General features: G+C 38.4%; 1 protein-coding gene across 3 annotated transcripts in view; it reads right to left on the bottom strand.

Annotated features, from left to right (window-relative positions):
- Positions 1-15858, bottom strand: part of CPM (carboxypeptidase M) — a 59488-nt gene extending 43630 nt beyond the window's left edge. Inside the window, exons 1-2 of one of the 3 annotated variants that reach the window (XM_023520676.1) lie at positions 15716-15858; positions 15027-15189 (exon numbers count right to left, since the gene is read on the bottom strand). In XM_023520676.1, the coding sequence (XP_023376444.1) occupies positions 15027-15186 (160 nt within the window). In that variant the 5' untranslated portion in view covers positions 15187-15189; positions 15716-15858. Of the gene's footprint in view, positions 1-15026; positions 15190-15352; positions 15465-15521; positions 15582-15715 lie in introns of those variants that run through there. The other 2 variants (XM_011373956.2, XM_011373964.2) reach the window with 2 other exon arrangements.
- Between the last annotated feature and the right edge of the window lie 4037 nt (positions 15859-19895).

Consider the following 19895-nt stretch of genomic DNA (forward strand, 5'->3'; position numbering starts at 1 on the left):
TATAAAACCATTGTCATTTTAACCATTTTTAAGTATATAATTTAATGGCATTGATTAGATGACTATCATTTCCATTTTTTATTATAAATAATGCTGTAAATCTATATCCGCATACATACTTTATACAAATGCATTTCTCTATAGGATAGAAAGCAATCATCTGCTAAAGGGTCAGTAAAAGGAGTGATAAAGAGAAATATGGGCTGGTCTTTTCCTAAGATTACTACATTATTATTAAACACATTTTAAACCTCTTAAAGAGATAGTGGATTTTCCAAAGCAAAAGTAGAAAAACAAAAAACTCTTATTTTTCTATGTTCATTCACACTGTCAAGTATATAAATACAAGCCAATAAAAGCAAAGGATAATTTGTCACTCAGTGTCTGGGCATACATATGCTAGACTCCAATAGAATCAGTTATCTGGTATCTGACAGCTTATCCTGAGTCTTTTTTTGCCGAACATACCACAAGCAATTGACCCTTACAGAGACAGACATAGCCTTAATGTTAGATCTAGTTTCCTAGTCTGGACTTCACAGTCGCAGTGGAGGGTGACTTTCAGAAATTCACTTAATCCAGTGGCCTTATGTTCCTCTTCTGAAAAAAGCAAGGTCTAGCCTGGATGCTATAACTTGTATGGCCCAGGTCACACACAAGGTGTGCTGGCAGAAATGAGGTCAGCCTGCAGGTGTGGTGGGAGCCTGCAGATGGGAGTTCTGCTCTGAATCTGCCAGTTTCTTGCTTTGTGGTCCTGGTCATGTTTCTTAACCACTGGCAAATTCATCTCTAAAGTTGTCTATTGGTACTTGTCTTACAGGATGTTGTGAAGATTCAATGAGATAAAGCACAAAACCTGCCTCTCTTATGCCAGACACCAAAAATGCCCTCGGTAAACAGCAGCTTCAAGTGTTTTAAACACCAAAGCGTGTGTCAGTGTCACGCGTCCAAGTTGCCAAATAATCCAATAATACCACAGCATTTATTATGTGCCAATCACATTCTGAGGATTTAACCTCTATTAATTTATTTAACCCTCTCAACAACCTATGAAATAAATACTATTGTTTCCACTTACAAAATGGGAAATAGGCACACAGGGCAGGAAACTTACTCGGGATGACAGTTTCTAAATAGCATCACTTGGATCTGAACCTAGGTAATCTGCACTGTTCTGAGTCTGTATCCTTAACTGCTATTAAGCTATCATATTTTTGTTTCAAATATATCTGTGTACTTATGAGCGTTGGTATAAATATGGTATTTCCCCCTATTCTGATAGTTCCTCAATTTCGATCCCTGATACCAAAATCTCTTTCTTACCAAGATTTTAAAAATTAAGATTACTTGACTAAATAGTCAATTGACCTATGTTTAAAATGACTGCCAGATGCTACCTTGTTTTAAAGATGGCAATATAAAAAGAACGACTATAAGAAAAGGCATTATTACACTTCTTATTGGTCACTTATGACCTCTAAGATCACACTGTGATTTCTATGAGCCTAAGATGTTTTGGAACTCAATTGCTTGGAGAGTTACTGTTCCATAATAGGCAACACTCTAGTCCTTTAGCTATTTCCCTAGAGTTTCTACCTCAATATTGAATGGTTTTCCACAAGATCACATGTACTATTATACCAGCTCATAATATGTCCCTGAGAGGAAATATAGTTTGGACTGTTGATAGAGCATGCCTCAGTGTTTGGCAGCCTGGGATTCTGTTAATTTACCCAATGTAAAAGGTTATTTTGTTTTCTTTCTTTAATTTACTTCTATCTCCATCTCTAGCACACCGGGAAAAGCTTTCTCCTCTAGCAAGTGGGCCCCCAATGGCAAGGAATGACCCAGTTACATGTCTGACCCGACCGTCTCATTCACAGGATACACAGCATGGTCAGCACAACTTAAGTGTCTCTATGTTGCACCTCCATCTTCTCCTCCCAGCCATTAAGAACGCTGGGAGGGGACTCTGTCCTACCAATTGGGCAGCTTGATGTTTTATGCACAATCTTCCCTCAGGGGTCCTGCAGACTTAACATCTAAGGTATCTTAGTCTGTGCTCGTTGGAAAACCCAAAGTTCCTGATGGCTAGATTCTGCCCCCTACTCTCTAGTTCCATGTTGTCCATCAACAAAATCTGCATAAATCTGAGTCTTAGTTGTGAGGAGGGAGCTCCTGAGCCCAGGCAAATCAGCAGACGTGGTGAAGTGTTTCTGAGCATTTCAAAATATTTAGAGAGACTGTATCTGCCCAGAGCATAGTAAAGATGTGGGTGTGGGAGGGTCAAGAGTGAGATTTTTTTGCCTAAGCCAATACATAGGTGATCAGCCAAGATACTCTCTTATTTACACAAGCATCTAGCATTTGGCTTGACACACAGAAGATATTCGACATTTTCTGACAGAAACAATCTTGTTTTGATCAGTGTCAGAGGGCTCTGAACCTTTGTAAAGCATCACTTATACATGTCCCACTAGAATACTACCATCCAAAGGGCAGGAACTGATACACCTTGGCACACGCCACAGAGTCTGGCACATTGCCTTGCTTATGGCATATCCTATTCTTGCAAAGGTATCATGGTCAACGAAGTGGTTTTCTTGTTACCCAACTCTCGTTGTGGAACCTTTATACAGTAAAGTCTTGTGTGAAAATTTAATGTGAAAAATTAAAGCTGAGCTAGTCTGGTTTAAGGAAGGGGTCCCAAGCTGTCTTCTGTCTCCTCACCCATGAAGTATCCCCTCAACAGGAGCCTCTAGAGACCATTTGAAAACTGGAAGAACTGGGTCCTTGACTCCTGACAGTCCTGGGTTTGAGTTCTCAGCTCTTGCTTTCTAGTTGTCCTGGGCAAGTTGCCTTTTCCCTGAACCCCAGTTTCCCGTTTGCAAAACAGGGATAATATGACCTAATTCCTTGATGCCAGGATTTAAAATAACTTGTAAAAGTAGCAAGTACATAGTAACCATTCAATAAAGTGTCCATCTTTATTACTAATCATCAAATACCCCTTTTAATTCCTTTTTAAACACATTTTCCCAAGGACAGAGAACAGAATGTCCTATGGAAACATAGCTCCCTTGGGGATGCAAGTACTGCAGTTTCAGTGAAGTGTTACGTGAGTCAAAATATTTTCCCTATTTATCACTGTTCTTTGAACGATCTGTTTAAAAAAAACAACAACAAAACCATAATGACAAAATCCTTCTAAAACTTTGTATTTTCCAGCGAGCACAAACTAAGACACCCTCAATACTAGATACATTGGAAATTACCATCTAGTCTTTATCATTGTGCATACGTACAAGGGCAGTCCCATCTCCTCAGCATCCGGGGCTCCAGCTGCTTCCTGCAGCACCATCCCATTACACCCTTTTGGCTCCAAGTCTCTTTTCCCATTCACTTTGCCTGATTTCCTATCCTCTCACCTGTTTGGTAACATTCAAAGCTTTGTTCAAGTATCAGCTCTCCTGATAAGCCTTTCTCAACTTTACCAAGCACACTGGAGGCCAGGCCTTTGTTGCAGTGGTTTTTCCATGAAGGTGACTGTGTATAAGGCTCCCAAGCCCCAGTTCCTTAAGAGAAAGGTCCACGTTATGTTCTTCATATCCTCTCACACGGGTTCTGATAGACAGCTCAATAAATGTTTGTTGAACAAATACATAAATGACTTTAAAAGTCAAATTGGGTTAATGACCCAAGTCTATCAGTTACCAAGATATAATTGTGGATCCTCCAGATTTTCCATCTATAAAATCTATTTGTTCTCAGCTCTAAAATAGGAATGTAATTCCAGAAATGGTTGTTCGACCTTATTTCTTAAAAGAAATCTTTATTGTAATGCGAGATGAATTATAAAATTATCAGAAATTTTATAGAAAATTTTAAAGAAAACCATAGAAAACAAATCTGTTGTTTTCCAATCAGTCATGAATATCTAGGGTAATTATGCCTACCCTTGGATAAAGCAAGAAGTCTTTAACAGTGGTACAAGGTCTTCCATGATCTGCTCGCTTTGCCTCCTCTATCCCTTTTACTCTCCCCTCTCCAGACACACTAAATTTCTTTGTTCCTCGAGGTCAGTACGCACCTTCACCACCCGGCATGTGAATGCGCTATTTATTGCCTTGTTTGTCCCTTTCGCCTGGCTACCTGGCTGATGTCTATTTATCCCTCAGGTCTCAGCCTCCATATACGCTCACAGGGCTAATCACATCTGTATTTATTGGATGTCTCTTCCCTCTGGCCCACCCCTCAGATTGTCAGGGCAGGAACCATGTCTTTTACCTTTATATACATATGCCAGCACATGCCACAAACTATATTAAGCATTCAATAAATGTTTGCTGAATAAATTGAATTAATTCATCTAGACAAAAAGAGAATTTAACTATCCTTTGAGACACTTCACTATACTTTATGGCTCTGTTTTCACTCACAGCAGCATTCAGTATGCTTAACCATGACCTCAGTGAGGAAAGAGTTAACATGGCCAGTCTGTTCTACTCACTTCTTATCTCTGGGAACACCTGCAGTCACAGTAATGACCCTTGACCAAACTGACCACTAAATTTCTGAAATGTTCACTAATTAATAATGTTATTTTGTATTCCAAAGTCAGTAGGTCAGGATGTATCAAGCCGAAAGCATTGTTTAAAGTAAATATGAAGATTCATAATGTGCACTGGTTTGTACCCTGGCTGGTCACACAGCAATGTGACCAGCTCCCCTCAGCAGAGGTACAGTTCACAGTTGGAAAGGAACATGCATCTATCTGTAGGGTCCTCACTGAGGGAGGACAAGAAAGCCTACACTGACCTCTCTCGTCTTTTCATATATATATATATATATCATTATCTTTCTATTCCTGCACTGTATCCTTTGCTTAATAACTCTTAGCTGTGATTATGACTTTTGAGTCATGAATCCTTCTAGCAATTCACTAGTGGGTGGTCCTGGGACTCCAAAACAGCCTCCTTCTTGAACTGCTGCCCTTCTTCAATGTCTATGACACCACTTTTCATTTCCCTCCTACCTCATTACTGATTTTCTATCTCCTTTGCTAGCTTCTATCTCTACCGGATTCTAAATGGTATAGTGTCCTACAGCTTTATTCTGGCCTTCTTTTATCTCTACTCTCTTGTTAGATTATTTCATTAGTGCCATGGGTTTCAATACCATCTGTATGTTGATGACTCTCAAGTTTATTTCCACAGCCAAACCTCTCCCCTGAACTCCACATACATACCCAGCTGTCTACTGGACATACCCACTAAGGATTTCAAACTTATTTAAAAAAATTATCTATATCAGAGCTCTTGATTTTACCTCAGACACTTGGTTGCCCAAGCATAAAACATAAAGGTCATCCTGGGTTTTTTATTATTTCCTGATTTCTTCCCACTCCTCTCCCAACCTATTAGCAAGTGGTGTTGATTTTACTTCCAAAACAAATCTCTGACCCTTTCACTTTTCTCCATTTCTAATCGAAATCACCATCATCAACATTTGCCTGATTGTAATTGGATATCCGCTCTGCTTCTATACTTGCCCCTTTCTAAGTAATTCTGTATTCGGCAGCCATAGTTATCTTTCTTCAACCCTACATCGGATCACACCATTCTGCTTCAAACCCTTCAATTCTATTCTCGGAACAGAATTCAAACTCTCCATGTTTGAACTGGCTTGTAAGGCTCTCTATGAACTGTCCCCTGCACACCTCTCCAAATTCATCCAAGACTACTCTCCACTTGCTCCTGGTGTTTCAGCTTTACTGGTCTCGTTTCTATTCTTAGAACAAGGCAGAGCCCTTTCCATCTTCAGGCCTTTGCACTCACCACCGGCTTCTACACTTTGAATCAGAGTATGCTGTAGTCTGAAAACACGCTTCGTAGGTACATTTAGAAGTACATGTTCTTAAAACTCAAAAGATGACCAAGCCCAGCAAAATTTTAAGGTAAGAATGTTGTATTTCCCAGTTTATCTTAAATAAGAAGGAACTTACCAAACAAATGATAAATCAGCTAAGTTTATCTCTAGGTTATCTCTAGGTCAGTAAGATTATTCACCTGAGCCCCTAAAAGTAAGCGAGAACAATAAAATGTGTTCCTTAGTTGAACAACCTTTATCTGAAATTTAACTCCATGTGTACCTGGTATTAAGGGGTAAATAAATCTTTCTAACTAAAAATGAGAAAACTCCTGTGAAATTGCCACATTAAAATGATGTGTTTCCCATATGTTCCCAGGTGTCTACACTTTCACAAGAGTGAATACCCGCCTTTAAAAGCATTTTAATGGTTGGTCTCAACTGAATTACCAATAATTGGCAAGGGAATGAATATTTAATAGGAACTAAAAATTAAAGTTAAGATACCTTCAATAGTCTATCTATCTGTGTATTTCCAAAAATTGTTCTTTTCTGAACCACTCACTACAAGAATAATTAAACATGTCGAATGCTTGCATCTTAAATCTGTACAACATTCCTGAGGATGGAGGGGAAAAAAGACACTTAAAATTGAGGGTGTTCAAATCTGTGCTCAACTTTTTTGGGGGGTTGGGTGTTAGCTTCATCACATGATCTGTTCTCTTTTTACAGTCTCTTAATAGACACTTGGATTATGCTTGTGCAGTTTAAATAAAACCAGGAATATTTACTTAAATTCTTCTTAATGGAGGTGTGTGTATATTCTATATTAACCCTCTTTTAATACATGTTTGGTTAGCATTTTGGGAGAGTGAAGGGGAGAACATAACCACTCTGGGCTTGTCAGTGAATAATTCGATTATGCCCTTTACTGCCTGAAAAACAATAACTACACTGCTGCCTCTTCCTCCACTTATCTGGAGTTACGGCATAATGAAGTTGTCTAACTCTACCTCTCTAAGTTATCACATTAACTATCATAAAATAGTTTTAGCAAAAAAAGGTTACAGTGCAAGAATTTAATTTTCTTGAGAAACTGAAGTACTTAATACATACAATATGTGTAACCGTATAAAATTATATAAAGTCACATATATGTAACTATCTAAATGTATATATAAAATCATATATCCTACATACTTACACAATAACATACTATATACACTATACTATATAAAAGTGTATTTATATTCATCTTTCATTTACTATGCATGGAAAAGCTCTTCAGCTCTGATCCTTCGATTGCCTGTCACATTGAAACAGCAATTATTCGGGCCTAGGATACAAAGATGAACAAAACCTGGTCCCTGTTCTCCTGGTGCAACATAGCTAGAGCTACTGGAAGATGCTTAGGAAGAGAAGCACAAAGAAATTCCAACTCTGCTCAGGAGACTAGCAAAAGGCTTCCAGGACGAGGTACCATTTCGAACTAAGCCTCAGTTAACTGAATAAAATGCTCAAGTGGCCTATAACATTCATAACTGCTCTAAAAATGTGACGTTGCTAAATTTCACCTGCTGTATTCATAACGTACCCATGCACTTAGAAAGGAGTCTTATGCATGCATCTGGGTAACCATCAGTTCGCATGACTTCGGTTGTGCTCCCTAAGTGTGGTTCTAATTTCTTCAGAGAGATTCCTGTCAGAAAAATTTAAAAACTGGGAAAGCAACTAATTGAAAACTCTTTAAACAAATAGAAGAGTTAGTTGGTTTCTTCTACTGAATTCTGTGATAGGTTAAACCCTCCAAATATGTAAGCACTATTGTTAATACCTTTATACCCCACCAGGAAGGCCGTTATCTTCGGCTCTGGGTAAATTCATGATAAGTCTGTGGAGCCAATTTGAGGGCAACTTGTTTGAAGTTGGCGGCACTTTCCCTCGATGCAGTGAAGGCTAAGCCCTCCCCATGGAGCTTGACAAAGTTATGTATGTGAAAGTTCACAGAACAGATTAGTTGTACTTTAATTTAAACATCTGACATTCAGAGATGAGAAACATTTTTTAATGTGCAACTCATGTCTGTTTTATTTTAACACAAACTTAAATTAGGACTTCCTAACCTCTCAGCAGACAATTATATTGTATTACATTGAATTGCTAAGGAGCTAGTCACTCCATAGGAAGATTTAATTCCCTTCCTCTAACCCAAATGCATGTTGATATTTGATATATTTTTTAAAAATTTTACTTTAAGATTCTTTTTATACTTTGCATTCTTAGAGAAGGGGACATTCTAAACATACAAACTGAAAGAAGGAAACAGAGCTAATGGCAGTTATCTCTCAACTCTATATACTGCTGTCACCACAGTGTTACCTCCAGACACACATATTCACTGACTAGGAACGAAAACCAAACACCTTTTAGATGCTGCTACATAAATTTGAAGTGGGTCCTTATCAGCTCTCTGTGATTTTAGACTAACAGTTCCTAATCCTATCAGTCTATAACTCTTTTCATGTCCAATATTTTGCAGCTCCGCCTTTACCATGCTGGCATTAAATTAATAGAAAATATAACATTTATATACAGAATTTCAAAAAGACCAACTTAATATTCAAAGTGTATATAGAAAAAAAATAAAAGGAAAGCAACTTATAATAAAATATGGCATCAGTATATAAAAACTTGGGCATGATCCAAGAGGCGACATCATGAAACAGTCAGATGCTTATACCTTTATAGCTATCCCTCTAAATCCATGGGTGATCGGTTGCTGGACCCCTGTGGATACCAAAATTCGAGGATGCTCACATCCTCATCTGCAACAATGTAACTTTTTTTTCAAATGTTTTTGATCTGTGTTTGGTTGAATGTGGAAACCACAGATAAAGAAGGCAGATTGTAGTTGAGTACAGTGAATGCATCTATTACAAATGCAGACTAATTCAGCTGTGTAGTCACTGGTGTCAGGATTTTATGAATGTGAAATATCTCTCAGTCAAGTTCAGAGAGAAACAAAATGAAATTTTCCCTCAATTTATCTATAGTTACATTCTTGAAAAGTTCAATATATATTAAAATTGTAGGAAAAAGTATTTTTTGTTGGTATGAAAAACAGAGCTCAGATCATTGTAAGCTTGTCTTTAACCTATGTAGGGCATTAGAAAATATGGGGGACAAGTTTTCATTGTGCATGACCGTTCTGAACATTGCTAACAAGATCAGGAGGATGCATCAGAAGGCCCTTCCCACCCCAAAGATGTTTAAGTTATGGCCTACAACTCCCTCATTTTCCAAAATTCCCTCTAGGGGGGGCTACTTCTCTTAATGAGAACCACTGTTCTCAACTCAGGAGATGGCAGTTTGGTGGTCGGGTGTCTTGTAAGTGTGCAAGCCAGGATCTCAACCTTCTTTTGTCTCATAATCAAAGAATTTTGGCATATAGAAAAAAAATTTTTTTAAGTCTACGCCAAAAAATAGAATTCAAACTGCTTTAGATAAAAGTGGAATACAGAAATGAAGGAATTCCACAGATCACTCAGCACATAAAAAACATTTAATATAGGCCTTTCTTGGATGATAGAGAATGTTTGTCAACTTTGTCAGAATCACAGGGGTTAGGGGCAAGATGTGTAGGAGGAGAGGGTAGGCGACAATAACGGAGAAAAAGGTTAACTGGAGAAACTTTTCCCTAAAGCAAAGAGGTTTAAGGGTTTATTCACTATTTGGCATAAGAATGACTGCTTCAAATTACTCACGTCCTTTACAAACGATGGACAATTCATTCAATCTCAATTCTTTGCAGGTAAATTGGGGGATAATCATGGTATTTCATACCATTGTTAGAGTGATTAAATGAAACATACGTAAAGTGCCAGGTAAATAGTAAAATCCACTTGATGTTGGCTGTCATTTTTTTAAAAGTTTCAAATGTCACTAACCCCTAGAGTATTTGTTTAGATATATTTGAGATTTGGAATAAAATTTGTTACTATATATAAGAAGCAGAGTACAATTCTGTGTTACTTTTAGGATATTCTGTTTCAGTTTTCTCTTTTGAAATACACTACAAACATAGGGGAAATCTAAATCATTTTCTTATTACAAAAAAAGGCAGTGTCTTTAAAAAAAACTCTGGTTATAAAACAAGGCTGATATCCAGAAGATGTTTCAGAAGAAAACTTTGCATTTCAAGTTAAAGAAGGAGAAAGACTTGCTAAACCAATATAACTTTAAATCACAAATAAGTATTATTCCTATATTCCTAGATTTTAGTGATTTTCTTGATAGTCCTCAATAAGTCCCCTTCTTTTACATCACAAAGAGCATTTTATATAGGATCTCAAGCAAACTGGCTTTATGATCACACTTGAGAAATGAACAGTGTGACAGAAAACTAAATATGTGGCAAAATTTAAGACACAATGTCCCCCCCACCCCCTAAGGGCAGATCGCCAGCCAAAAAACCAAAATCTACCCAAGTCAAGGACAGGAGACAATAAGAGATCTATGTATGTGGACACAGTACATGCATCTTTGGGGCAGGAATCTAAGCCAGTTCTGGGGAGATTCCTGATTAGAAATTGTATAAAGACTCCTGGCAGAGGAATTAAATAAATATCTGCTGAATGAATATATGAAGGTGAGAGTCCTTGAGGAAAAAGCATGAGAAATAAATTCTCTCATATACTTTAAACACAACAATGAAAAATTGATAACACAGTGATCCTTTATCATCATTGTCTCAACATAAGATCTATCCTCTTAGCAAAATTTTAAGTATATTACAGTATTATTATCTATGATTTACGGTGATCTCTAGGACGTATCCATCTTGTACAATCGAAACTTTGTATCCTTTGACAAATCCTATAGTAATCTTTCAAACCACTAATTCCAGTACTGATTTGTGACTAGTATAAGATTCAGAAGAGCTGTTTTTTTCTTAGCATACATATCTCATGAAATTATAAATCAATAGTCTTTTGGAAGGCCATTTGGTTACATGTATCAAATATATAAAACTGCCTAAGGCCTAGTAATTTGTTTTTTGGAAATGTATCCCTAATAGCAGCTCTTACGTAGCACTCACTATGTGCCAGGAATTATTTTAACAACCCAGGGTCACAGCGGGACAAAGTAGAGAATCTAGAATTTGAACTTGGGCACTGTGGTTCCAGAGTATGTGCTCTGACAACTTTTCCAGTCTCAGCTATGAAGATGTTCACTATGGCACTGTTTATAACAGGAAAATTTTAGATACAAACTAAATGTCCATCAGTGGAGTGTGAGTAAAGTAAACAATAGTATATCCATTGATAGGGCACAAAGCAGGCATTAAAAATCAAGTTTTAGAACATGTTTGCATGGGCAAACGAGATATTTGGCTCAGTGGAGAGGTGGGGGAGGCACGAAATAGTGCTTATAGTGATTCCAATCCACTAAATGTTTCCTTTGGATGGAGAGATTTTAATTTTCTTCTTGGTGCTTTGCTCTATTTTCTAAATTTTCTGAATGAACTTAAATTCCTTTTGTACTCAGGAAAAAAAAATTACTAATAACAAATTCCTCTCTAGGTCAGCATAGCCCTCAAAATATACAAGTCATACATATAACTTAAAATATTCTAGTAGCCATAACTACATTAACAAAAGTAAAAGGAACAGATGAAATTAATTTTTAAGTATTTCTTATTTAACCTATATATCTAAAATGTTATCATTTCAACATAATAGTAAAATAGTAATGGAATATTTTACTTCTTTGTATTGTCTTCAGTCACTTTAGGACATTTCAATTTGGTCTAGCCTCATTTCAACTGTTCATCAGCCAAGTGGATAAGGGGTACTGTAATTGATAACACAGCTACAGATACGTGGCAGAAGTTATACTTTCAGATCAAAGGGGCCCAAACCATGACCCTGAAACTCTCCACTAACAACCTCAATCTCCGTGTAACCATCTACAACCAATTTAAGCTGCTGCTTTATAGAAAAAAAGATGTGCCTGAGAAATAGGAGAATCTAAGTTTGAATCCTCCCTCAAACACTTATCAGCTATGTGATCTTCAGCAAGTTAATTAAACTCCGTGACTCATTTCACCTGTTCTATAAATGATGATAAAGCCTACTTTGAGTTAAGATTGAAATAATGTGTTAAAACATCTAATACTTGGAAAACATTTGATAAGAGATTTTTATTATCTGCCCCTTGCCATTTGTAACCTTCCTCATTCGGATAAAAATTAGACTTAGCAGAAGGCAAGTCGAGATTCTTAAAACACAGATGGTAGAAAATCTCATTTTAAGTGGTCCTAGAATGAATTTTTTGGGATGTGAAGAGCTAAGCTGGAGAAATCCACAATAAATACATTTGTATTTTCAGGCTACTTGATGGCAGGGAACATCTTTGCTTGCTTCCCACAGCTTTTGCTCAGCAAATATTCAATCCATTAAACAAACAGATATAAATCACTGAATATGTACCAACCATCTTGCTATACAAAGAGCTAAGAGTAAAAAAAAAAAAAGAGGTGCTTCCTTAATTGATTGGATAGAGAAATGAATGAATGAATGAATACATGAACACTACACTTTTACTGATTTTTCTCATTTGTCAGGTTTTTTTTTTTTGAGTTGCTTTTCATTTCACATAGATTTTCTTTACAATGTCATCACATAGTGGGGTTCCCTCGAAAAGACTCAACTGAAATATGGTCAGTCTACTATGGCTGAGTAAACATGTGCTCAACTTTTGTGTGGGTTTATAACACTTCAAAATAAAAAACTGAAAATCATCAAATATAATAGGTGATTATCATAACATGTATTGACGGTTTTATAGCATCTCTGTTTATAACAAAGATCAGTAACTATACAGATTTGCCCCAGAGTGGTGAAAGACTAAGAAAATTCAGATAATCAAGAGGATAAAATATTACATAGCAACCAATTCATATCTGCAGACTTTGTCAACTCATGGAAATATGTAGTGAAATAATGTGAATCAGGGAAAAAAGCAGAATAGAATCCATGATTACAACAATGAAAATGTGATATGCATTTACAAAAATTAAAAATGCATTTGGCAAGATAGGAATATTACTTTCTTCCCTAGTGGGTAGGTTGCCCACGTTCTTAACAAAAAAAAAAAAAAAAAAAAAGGAAAAGAACACATACGATAAGTCCAGTTTGCTAAGCAAAGTTATCTTACACTAGAGAGCAGGTTGGCTGGGGAAAATCGCCTATCTAGTGAAAAGAGTGCCAACAAAGGGGCATTGTCTTTTGATGCTCATGCTAACATGCAAATACTCTGGCAACTGACTCCCAGCTACCAGTGTGCAGTTTAACCTATCACTTGGAACTGAATAGCAGATTTGGGATTTTTCTTAATCTGAATAATTATTCAGAACAACTCAATGCAAACATTTGACTACTAGTGTCAGATTTTATTTTTACACGATAACTCCTCAGTCCTGTATCATAGGAGTGATACAAGGTTTAAAAAAAAAAAAAAAGCCTGCTGACCTTCACTATTCCTGTTGTCCGATATTATGCAGGATAGATCATAAGAGCTGGTTCACATTGAGAGTCCTCAGCTTTCTTTCACGAGTACTATGTGATTAAAAAAATAAAAACTTACCAAATCATTTAAGTACTTAAAATTAACAACATCCTCATCATCTTGTGGTTTAAATGATGAGTGAACAATAACTCAAGCTAGTTGTGTTCTACATTTCCTTTATTAACATAATTAGCATTCTTCGATCTTTTAAAATTGTTCTTCTCTAGCCTTAGGGGGAAATGATTCAAAAGGCTGAATACATATGCTGATTCAAGATATGATTTCTCACACATCCAACCTCTTTAAGTTTGGATTAGAGAGCAATATAGAGTAAAACTGGCACCAGTTCTTTGACAATGTTGTTTAAAAACAAAGGTACTATTATACACATATACACTTATGCATTGCACATAAGTAAATTTATGTAATACTTCTTTAATATAAAAACCCTGACTTTAATTTTTTGGGAAAGAATATAAATATGGTAATTAACAGACTCCCTATTGGCTGAAAAGCTCAGAACCCAGGTAGGGTTTGAACTCACCTTATAAACTGTTGAGATCCAAACTGCATAAGCTTGACAAAACTAGATTTAAGCATTAAGTTTTCTGGTAATTTCTTTGTGGGTACCAAAAAAGAAGATTAAGAAATAATATATGATAAAATTATTTGCTTTGCCTCCAAATGTCTAAGCCTTGAGGTAGTGATCTGAGTGCCAATCTGATTTAAAAACTCACCATCTGGGTGATCGTAGGCAAAATAATTTCTCTATGATCGAATTCTCCATCTATAAAAGTGAGAACTACTTAATACAACATAGTTATATGTTCATACTTAATATAGTTTCTAAATTACAATAAAGCAATTAAACAATAAACGTGAAAATGCCAAAAGCATTATCAATCACTGTTAACATACATTATCCAGCAATTGTCTTATTCAAATAAATAATTTTTAAAACAGCCTTTAACACTATCTGAGCCACTTTTTTTGCATAATTTTAAGCATTTGGGCTAATTATACACGACTCAAATCTTACCAACAGAACTGTACTATTTAAGAGAAACTTGAAAAGTGATGGTTTTGCCATAACTTTAAACCATAGGGCTAATTATACATGACATAGCAATTTCACCAAGAGAACTGCACTATTTTAATTTTTAAAAGACCTGAAAAAATGATACTAACAGTCTGAATCATATTTAAAGAGGTCAACAAAAAGGGAAACCTGAGATGGATAAATGAACTTCCTTGGCAGAAGTTTATTTAGAAAAGGAACTAAAATACACATTCCAGGCAACCAATGTCTGCAAGATCCAAACACACACACACACACACCCCCGCCATTAACTCATAGGACTTCAATGACAGCGGAGACGCTTAGTAAAAAATCAGGTCTTCCTACCACTACTCCCCTAACAAAACAACACAACACACATAAGCAGAGAACAACCAACAAGCAAGACACTGGTGTATCCATTTGGAGCCCCTCTGAGTAGCTTCACAGAGAGTGGGCACGAAGCTAAGGCGTATTCAATGAATGAAAGCGAGGACTAAGGGTTTAGAAAAGTGCAGGAGACGGACCCTACCTTTCACAGATTTCCCAATACTGTGTAAGTGAGTGATAGAACTGTAGTTTTGGGCAACACTCTTCAAAAACGCTTCCATCTCTTCCTGGTGGTGGTAGCTGAAATCCAGCGCAGCTACCAAAGGCAGCAGCAGCCCTAGCCAGAGGCGGGCGAAGTCCATGTTCTAGAGATGAATAAAAATGATAATAAAGCTGAGAACAGAGAAGGGCGGGGGGTGGGGGGTGGGGGACTGGTGTGGACCGTACTGGCTCCGGCACAGTACTCTGGTGTCAAGTCTCCTGACACTACCGCTCCCTACTTAAGGAGGTAAAAGTTGGAAGCAGCACCTTCGGGAGTTAGTGTAACCGGAACACGGGAAACCTCGGGTGCCCTCCATCCCGCCGCCCGCCCCTCTCTCCCGCCGCTAGTCTCCACCACCCGCCGCCGCCGACGGGCAGCTGCAGCAGCTGCCCCACTGCCCCGGCCGCGCGCGCGCGCGCGCGCCCGCAACCTCACCCCGGCACAGGCGCGCACCTCCACCCGCCCGCGGCCGCAGGGCCGACCAGTCATTATAGCCCGGCCAGGGGGCGGGCGCACACAGGCCTTGCCCCATAGCCTGACTGACGTCCCGCCAGCCCACTCAGAAGCCGCACGGTCCCTCTTAGGCGGGGCCGAGACGCGCGGCCCCACCGCCTCTGCCGCCGGCGCACCTGGGCTACACGGCGCTCCCGTCGCGCGGGGTTTAGAGGCACATCTGGCTGTATGGGTCGTCTTAGTCACTGCTAGCTTGGAAGTGTGTCCTCATCTCTGCTATGGCTCCGGCCGCTGATGAGGTCCAGACCGCTCCGCAGAGGGGCATGCGGGCGTTTAGGTGTCTCCAGCTGCTGCAAGTTTGGAAATGTTAAAAACTCCGCCGGCTTCTCGTGCTGGGCGGGCGGGCGCGCCTACTGCTCACCTGGAGCTCCGGGGTGCACCGCGAGCTCTGGGCGCCCGAAGGTCCTCGCGAGTTCTTACAGGTCTCTTGCGGCGTGAGTCGCCCGTGTTGCGCTCGCAGCCGCGCCAGACTCCCCATCCCTACTCTGCATTCGCGTGGGATTTTAGAAAGAAGAATGCACGTGTGTACAAGTTTCAAATGTCATCAAGTGTAGAGCCCAGAAAAAATTTCGAGAATTATATATGGTGTATGAGACTTGACTTTAAATTTAAAACTGGAAATCCCATGGAAGAAAGCAGAGTCACTATTTACAAATCTAATACCCCCTCCACCAATACTCCTTAGGTCAATATCAGTTCTCTCTTCCTAAAATGTGGTGCTGGCAGAGACCGCACATACTTGTCACACGTTACCTGTCAAGGTTAACGACTCGTTTGAAAACCACTGATTTGCAATAACATTACTTATCATTAGATAAAAATAGTGGTGTCAGGGACCCACTCCAGACATTGAACAGAATTTCTCTCAATGAGGCTCAGGAAAGATTTTAAAAGAACCTTAAGTGAATCCAATGTGCTTTTAAGAATTTGCCTGCCCTTTTTATGTCACAGATAGATACTGCTGTAGAATTGAGCTCTTAGGCCTCCTGTGATTCCCAGGCAGCAGAGCCCAGAATGTTAAGACCATAACATCACATGATCTGGGGCTCTGTGTAAGGTGTTTATTAAAGAAATAATCTAGTTTAATACATTTTTAAGAAAAATTTTCTAAGAGTTGGAAAATCAATATGACATTGCTGGGTTTTTGAGTGGATTTTTTTAAAAAGGTGTGCAATGTCCCTATGTTCATTGCAGCATTATTTACAATAGCCAAAATATGAAAGCAAGCTACTGTCCATCGACAGACAGATAAAGAAGTCGCGCAATATGAAGTACTACTTGGCCATAAAAAAGAATGGAGTCTTAACATTTGTGATAACATAAATTGATCTGGAGGGTATTACGCTGAATAAAATAAGTCAGGCAGAGAAAGACAAATACCATATGATTTCACTTATATGTAAAATTTAAAAAAACAAAACAGCAAAACTCAGATATAGAGAACAAACTGATGCTTGTCATGTGGAAGGGGGTTGCGGGCTGAATGAAAAAGGTGAGGTACAAATTGATAGTTACAAAGTAGTCACGGGGATGTAAAGTACAGCATAGGAAAGTCAATAATATTGTAATAACTATCAATATTATGGGGGGATCACTTCCTAAGTTATATAAATGTCTAACCACTATGCTATACGCTTAAAACTAATATAATATTGAATGTAATTGAAAAATAAATATAATAATAATTCATTAAAATATTGCAAGGAAAAAATAATGCTATAAAATTTTCCAAGTAAAAAAATAATTTAATATCAATTTAAGATAAATGAATATAATTTTCCTTACTATAAATCATTTGCTCTTTTTATAAAGAGCCTCCTGAAATTGTAATTAAAATTGAATTGTCATTTAGACTTTTGTAATAGAACTAATTAAAATTAAATTAACATGCTAGGAAAAAGCCAACTGATTTTGAGTTAATTCTTCTATACAGACTCATCTACCTGTGAAGGTAACTGTCTCGATCTGGGCCCCACAACGAAACACCGTAACTGAGAGCTTAAACAGACATTTGTTTCTCACAGTTCTGAAGGCTGGAAGTCCAAGATTCATAGTACTCACCAATGAGTTGTATGAATTAATAAACATTTAATATCAATTAATTTTTAAAAGGTATGCAACACTTACTATGCTAAAGGGTGCTAATTGGGTTGGAGTGGGCATGAGTGGAGGTCAGAGCAGGCTTTTTGAAGATGTGTCTGTTTAAACTGAAACCTGAGGGATGGAAAATGGAAGGTTCAGGCAGAGAGAATAGTATGTTTTATTTTATATTCTCATGTAGTTTTTATCACTTTTTTTACACACATTAGAAATAATATTGAGATAATGAGTAGTTTCATTTTTTTATAGATTCATACTGTCATATTGTCTACCCATTTCCAGCATCTCCACATTCCAAACACTAACAGCTGTTTCCCATCTAAAGAGGTGCTAAACACCCAATCTCAATATGGGGTGCGGGGGGGGGGTAGGTTCACCCACCACCAACAAGCAATTCTCCAGATACCAGCTGCATGAGCCAAAATTCAACTCAATTTTGACACTGTCTCCCTGAAAGTGCCTTCAGATTCCACAGGTTAGGGTCAGTCCTTTAGGTTATCAACTGTGCTTCTGACCCACTGGCTATAGCTTGGAGGTTCCTATGACCCACTCCTTGGGTTTGATTAATTTACTGGAGCTACTCTCAGAGCTCAGAGAAACATTTTACTTACTTGATTACCAGTTTATTATAAAAGGATATAACTCAGGAACAGCCAGATGGAAGAGATGCATAGGACAAGGTATGGGGAAAGGGCAAGAAGCTTCCACGTCCTTTCCAAGTGCGCCATCCTCCCCAAATCTCCACGGATTCACCAACCCAGAAGCCCATCTTTTTGTTTTACAGAGGCTTCGTTACATAGACATGATTGGTTAAATCACTGGCTATTGGTGATTGATTCAACTTCCAGCCCATCTCCACTTGAGGTGGGCAAGGGCCTGGGGAGGGACTAAAAGTTCCAACTGTTTAATCACATGATTGGTTCTTCTGGCAAATAGCCCCCATTCTTGGGTGGGTCCAAAAGTCACTTCATTAACATAACAAGAGACACCTTTAAGCTCTCATCACCTAAGGAATTTTAAGGGTTTTAGGATCTCTGTGCCTGAAATGGGGATGAAGACCAAATATATATTTTTTACTATAAATCACAATATCACACCAACCCAAAGCAAGCCTCAAGGCCCAAATAGAATCTAATCAACAAACAAATAGGACCCAAACATTTAAGGGCTCTGAGCTTTAACTGAGCTAGGCCTTTATTTACTCACTACTGGGAATGATCCTCAGACTACAAATGAGGTATTTCAATTTCACCTTTACAGAATCAACAGAAATATTGAAACTTAAGTTTTATAATTGTCCCCTGATCTCTACCACCAAATACCCCAGATTTTATTATCTGCCTGTAATAGCTGGAATATAGGTACCAGATAAATATTGATAACAAATTATTTTCTGGGGTTTTCACTGAAAGGGCAAAGCTAATTGTTTTATGATCTTAAATGATCATTCTCTGGGGAAAATGAAGAGGGGTGACGAGTGACCTTGTTCATATGCTCATTCCATCTGCTCTTCCAGATCCTGCCAGATCTCCTTCAGTTTCTATGACCCTTGGACCAAGTGTGTGTTTACTCCTGACAAAGGTGCCTACTGCTCCTGCATCCGTACATAGAAGTTGGAGGTTTGGAGGCAAAGAGATGCTAATGTGGGTTTCAGTGTATCCCAGAGGGTTCTGACTGGCCCCTGCAGGCTCCAGTTCATCCTTGCTCTCTCCCACTTCATGTCCATCTTTCCTTCCCGACTACCTGCCCTATGGACTGCCGAATGAAGAAGCAATAGCCTTCCAAACACCATTTAACGAGCTCAAACAATTGCTCATAAAAGGCCCTATTCTCAAAACAAATCCCTCACTCTATGTCACTCCTAGCGGTTCTGCTTCTCTAATTAAACTCCAGTGGTACAGGAAATTAAATGTATAGAGTCTGACAACCTGATAGCACCACTTCCAACTGTGTGACCTTTGGACAACTTACTCAGCGTGTATAAGCCTTACTTTCTGCATTCGTTAAATGGGTATACTAATTCTCTCCTTCTAGGATCGTAGTGAGATAATAAATGAAAATCACTTAAACAGTGTCTGCCTTCAATGGCATTCAACAAGTTTTTGGGGGGGCGGCCAGGGTTGGAAGGAGCTGCCAGGTTTGGGGAATACAGTGAAGAACAAGGCAGGCAAGTGCCTGTTCTGATTGTGCTTGGAG

This window comes from Pteropus vampyrus, unplaced genomic scaffold (assembly GCF_000151845.1).
Source record: "Pteropus vampyrus isolate Shadow unplaced genomic scaffold, Pvam_2.0 Scaffold9, whole genome shotgun sequence".
NCBI classification, from domain to species: Eukaryota; Metazoa; Chordata; class Mammalia; order Chiroptera; family Pteropodidae; genus Pteropus; species Pteropus vampyrus.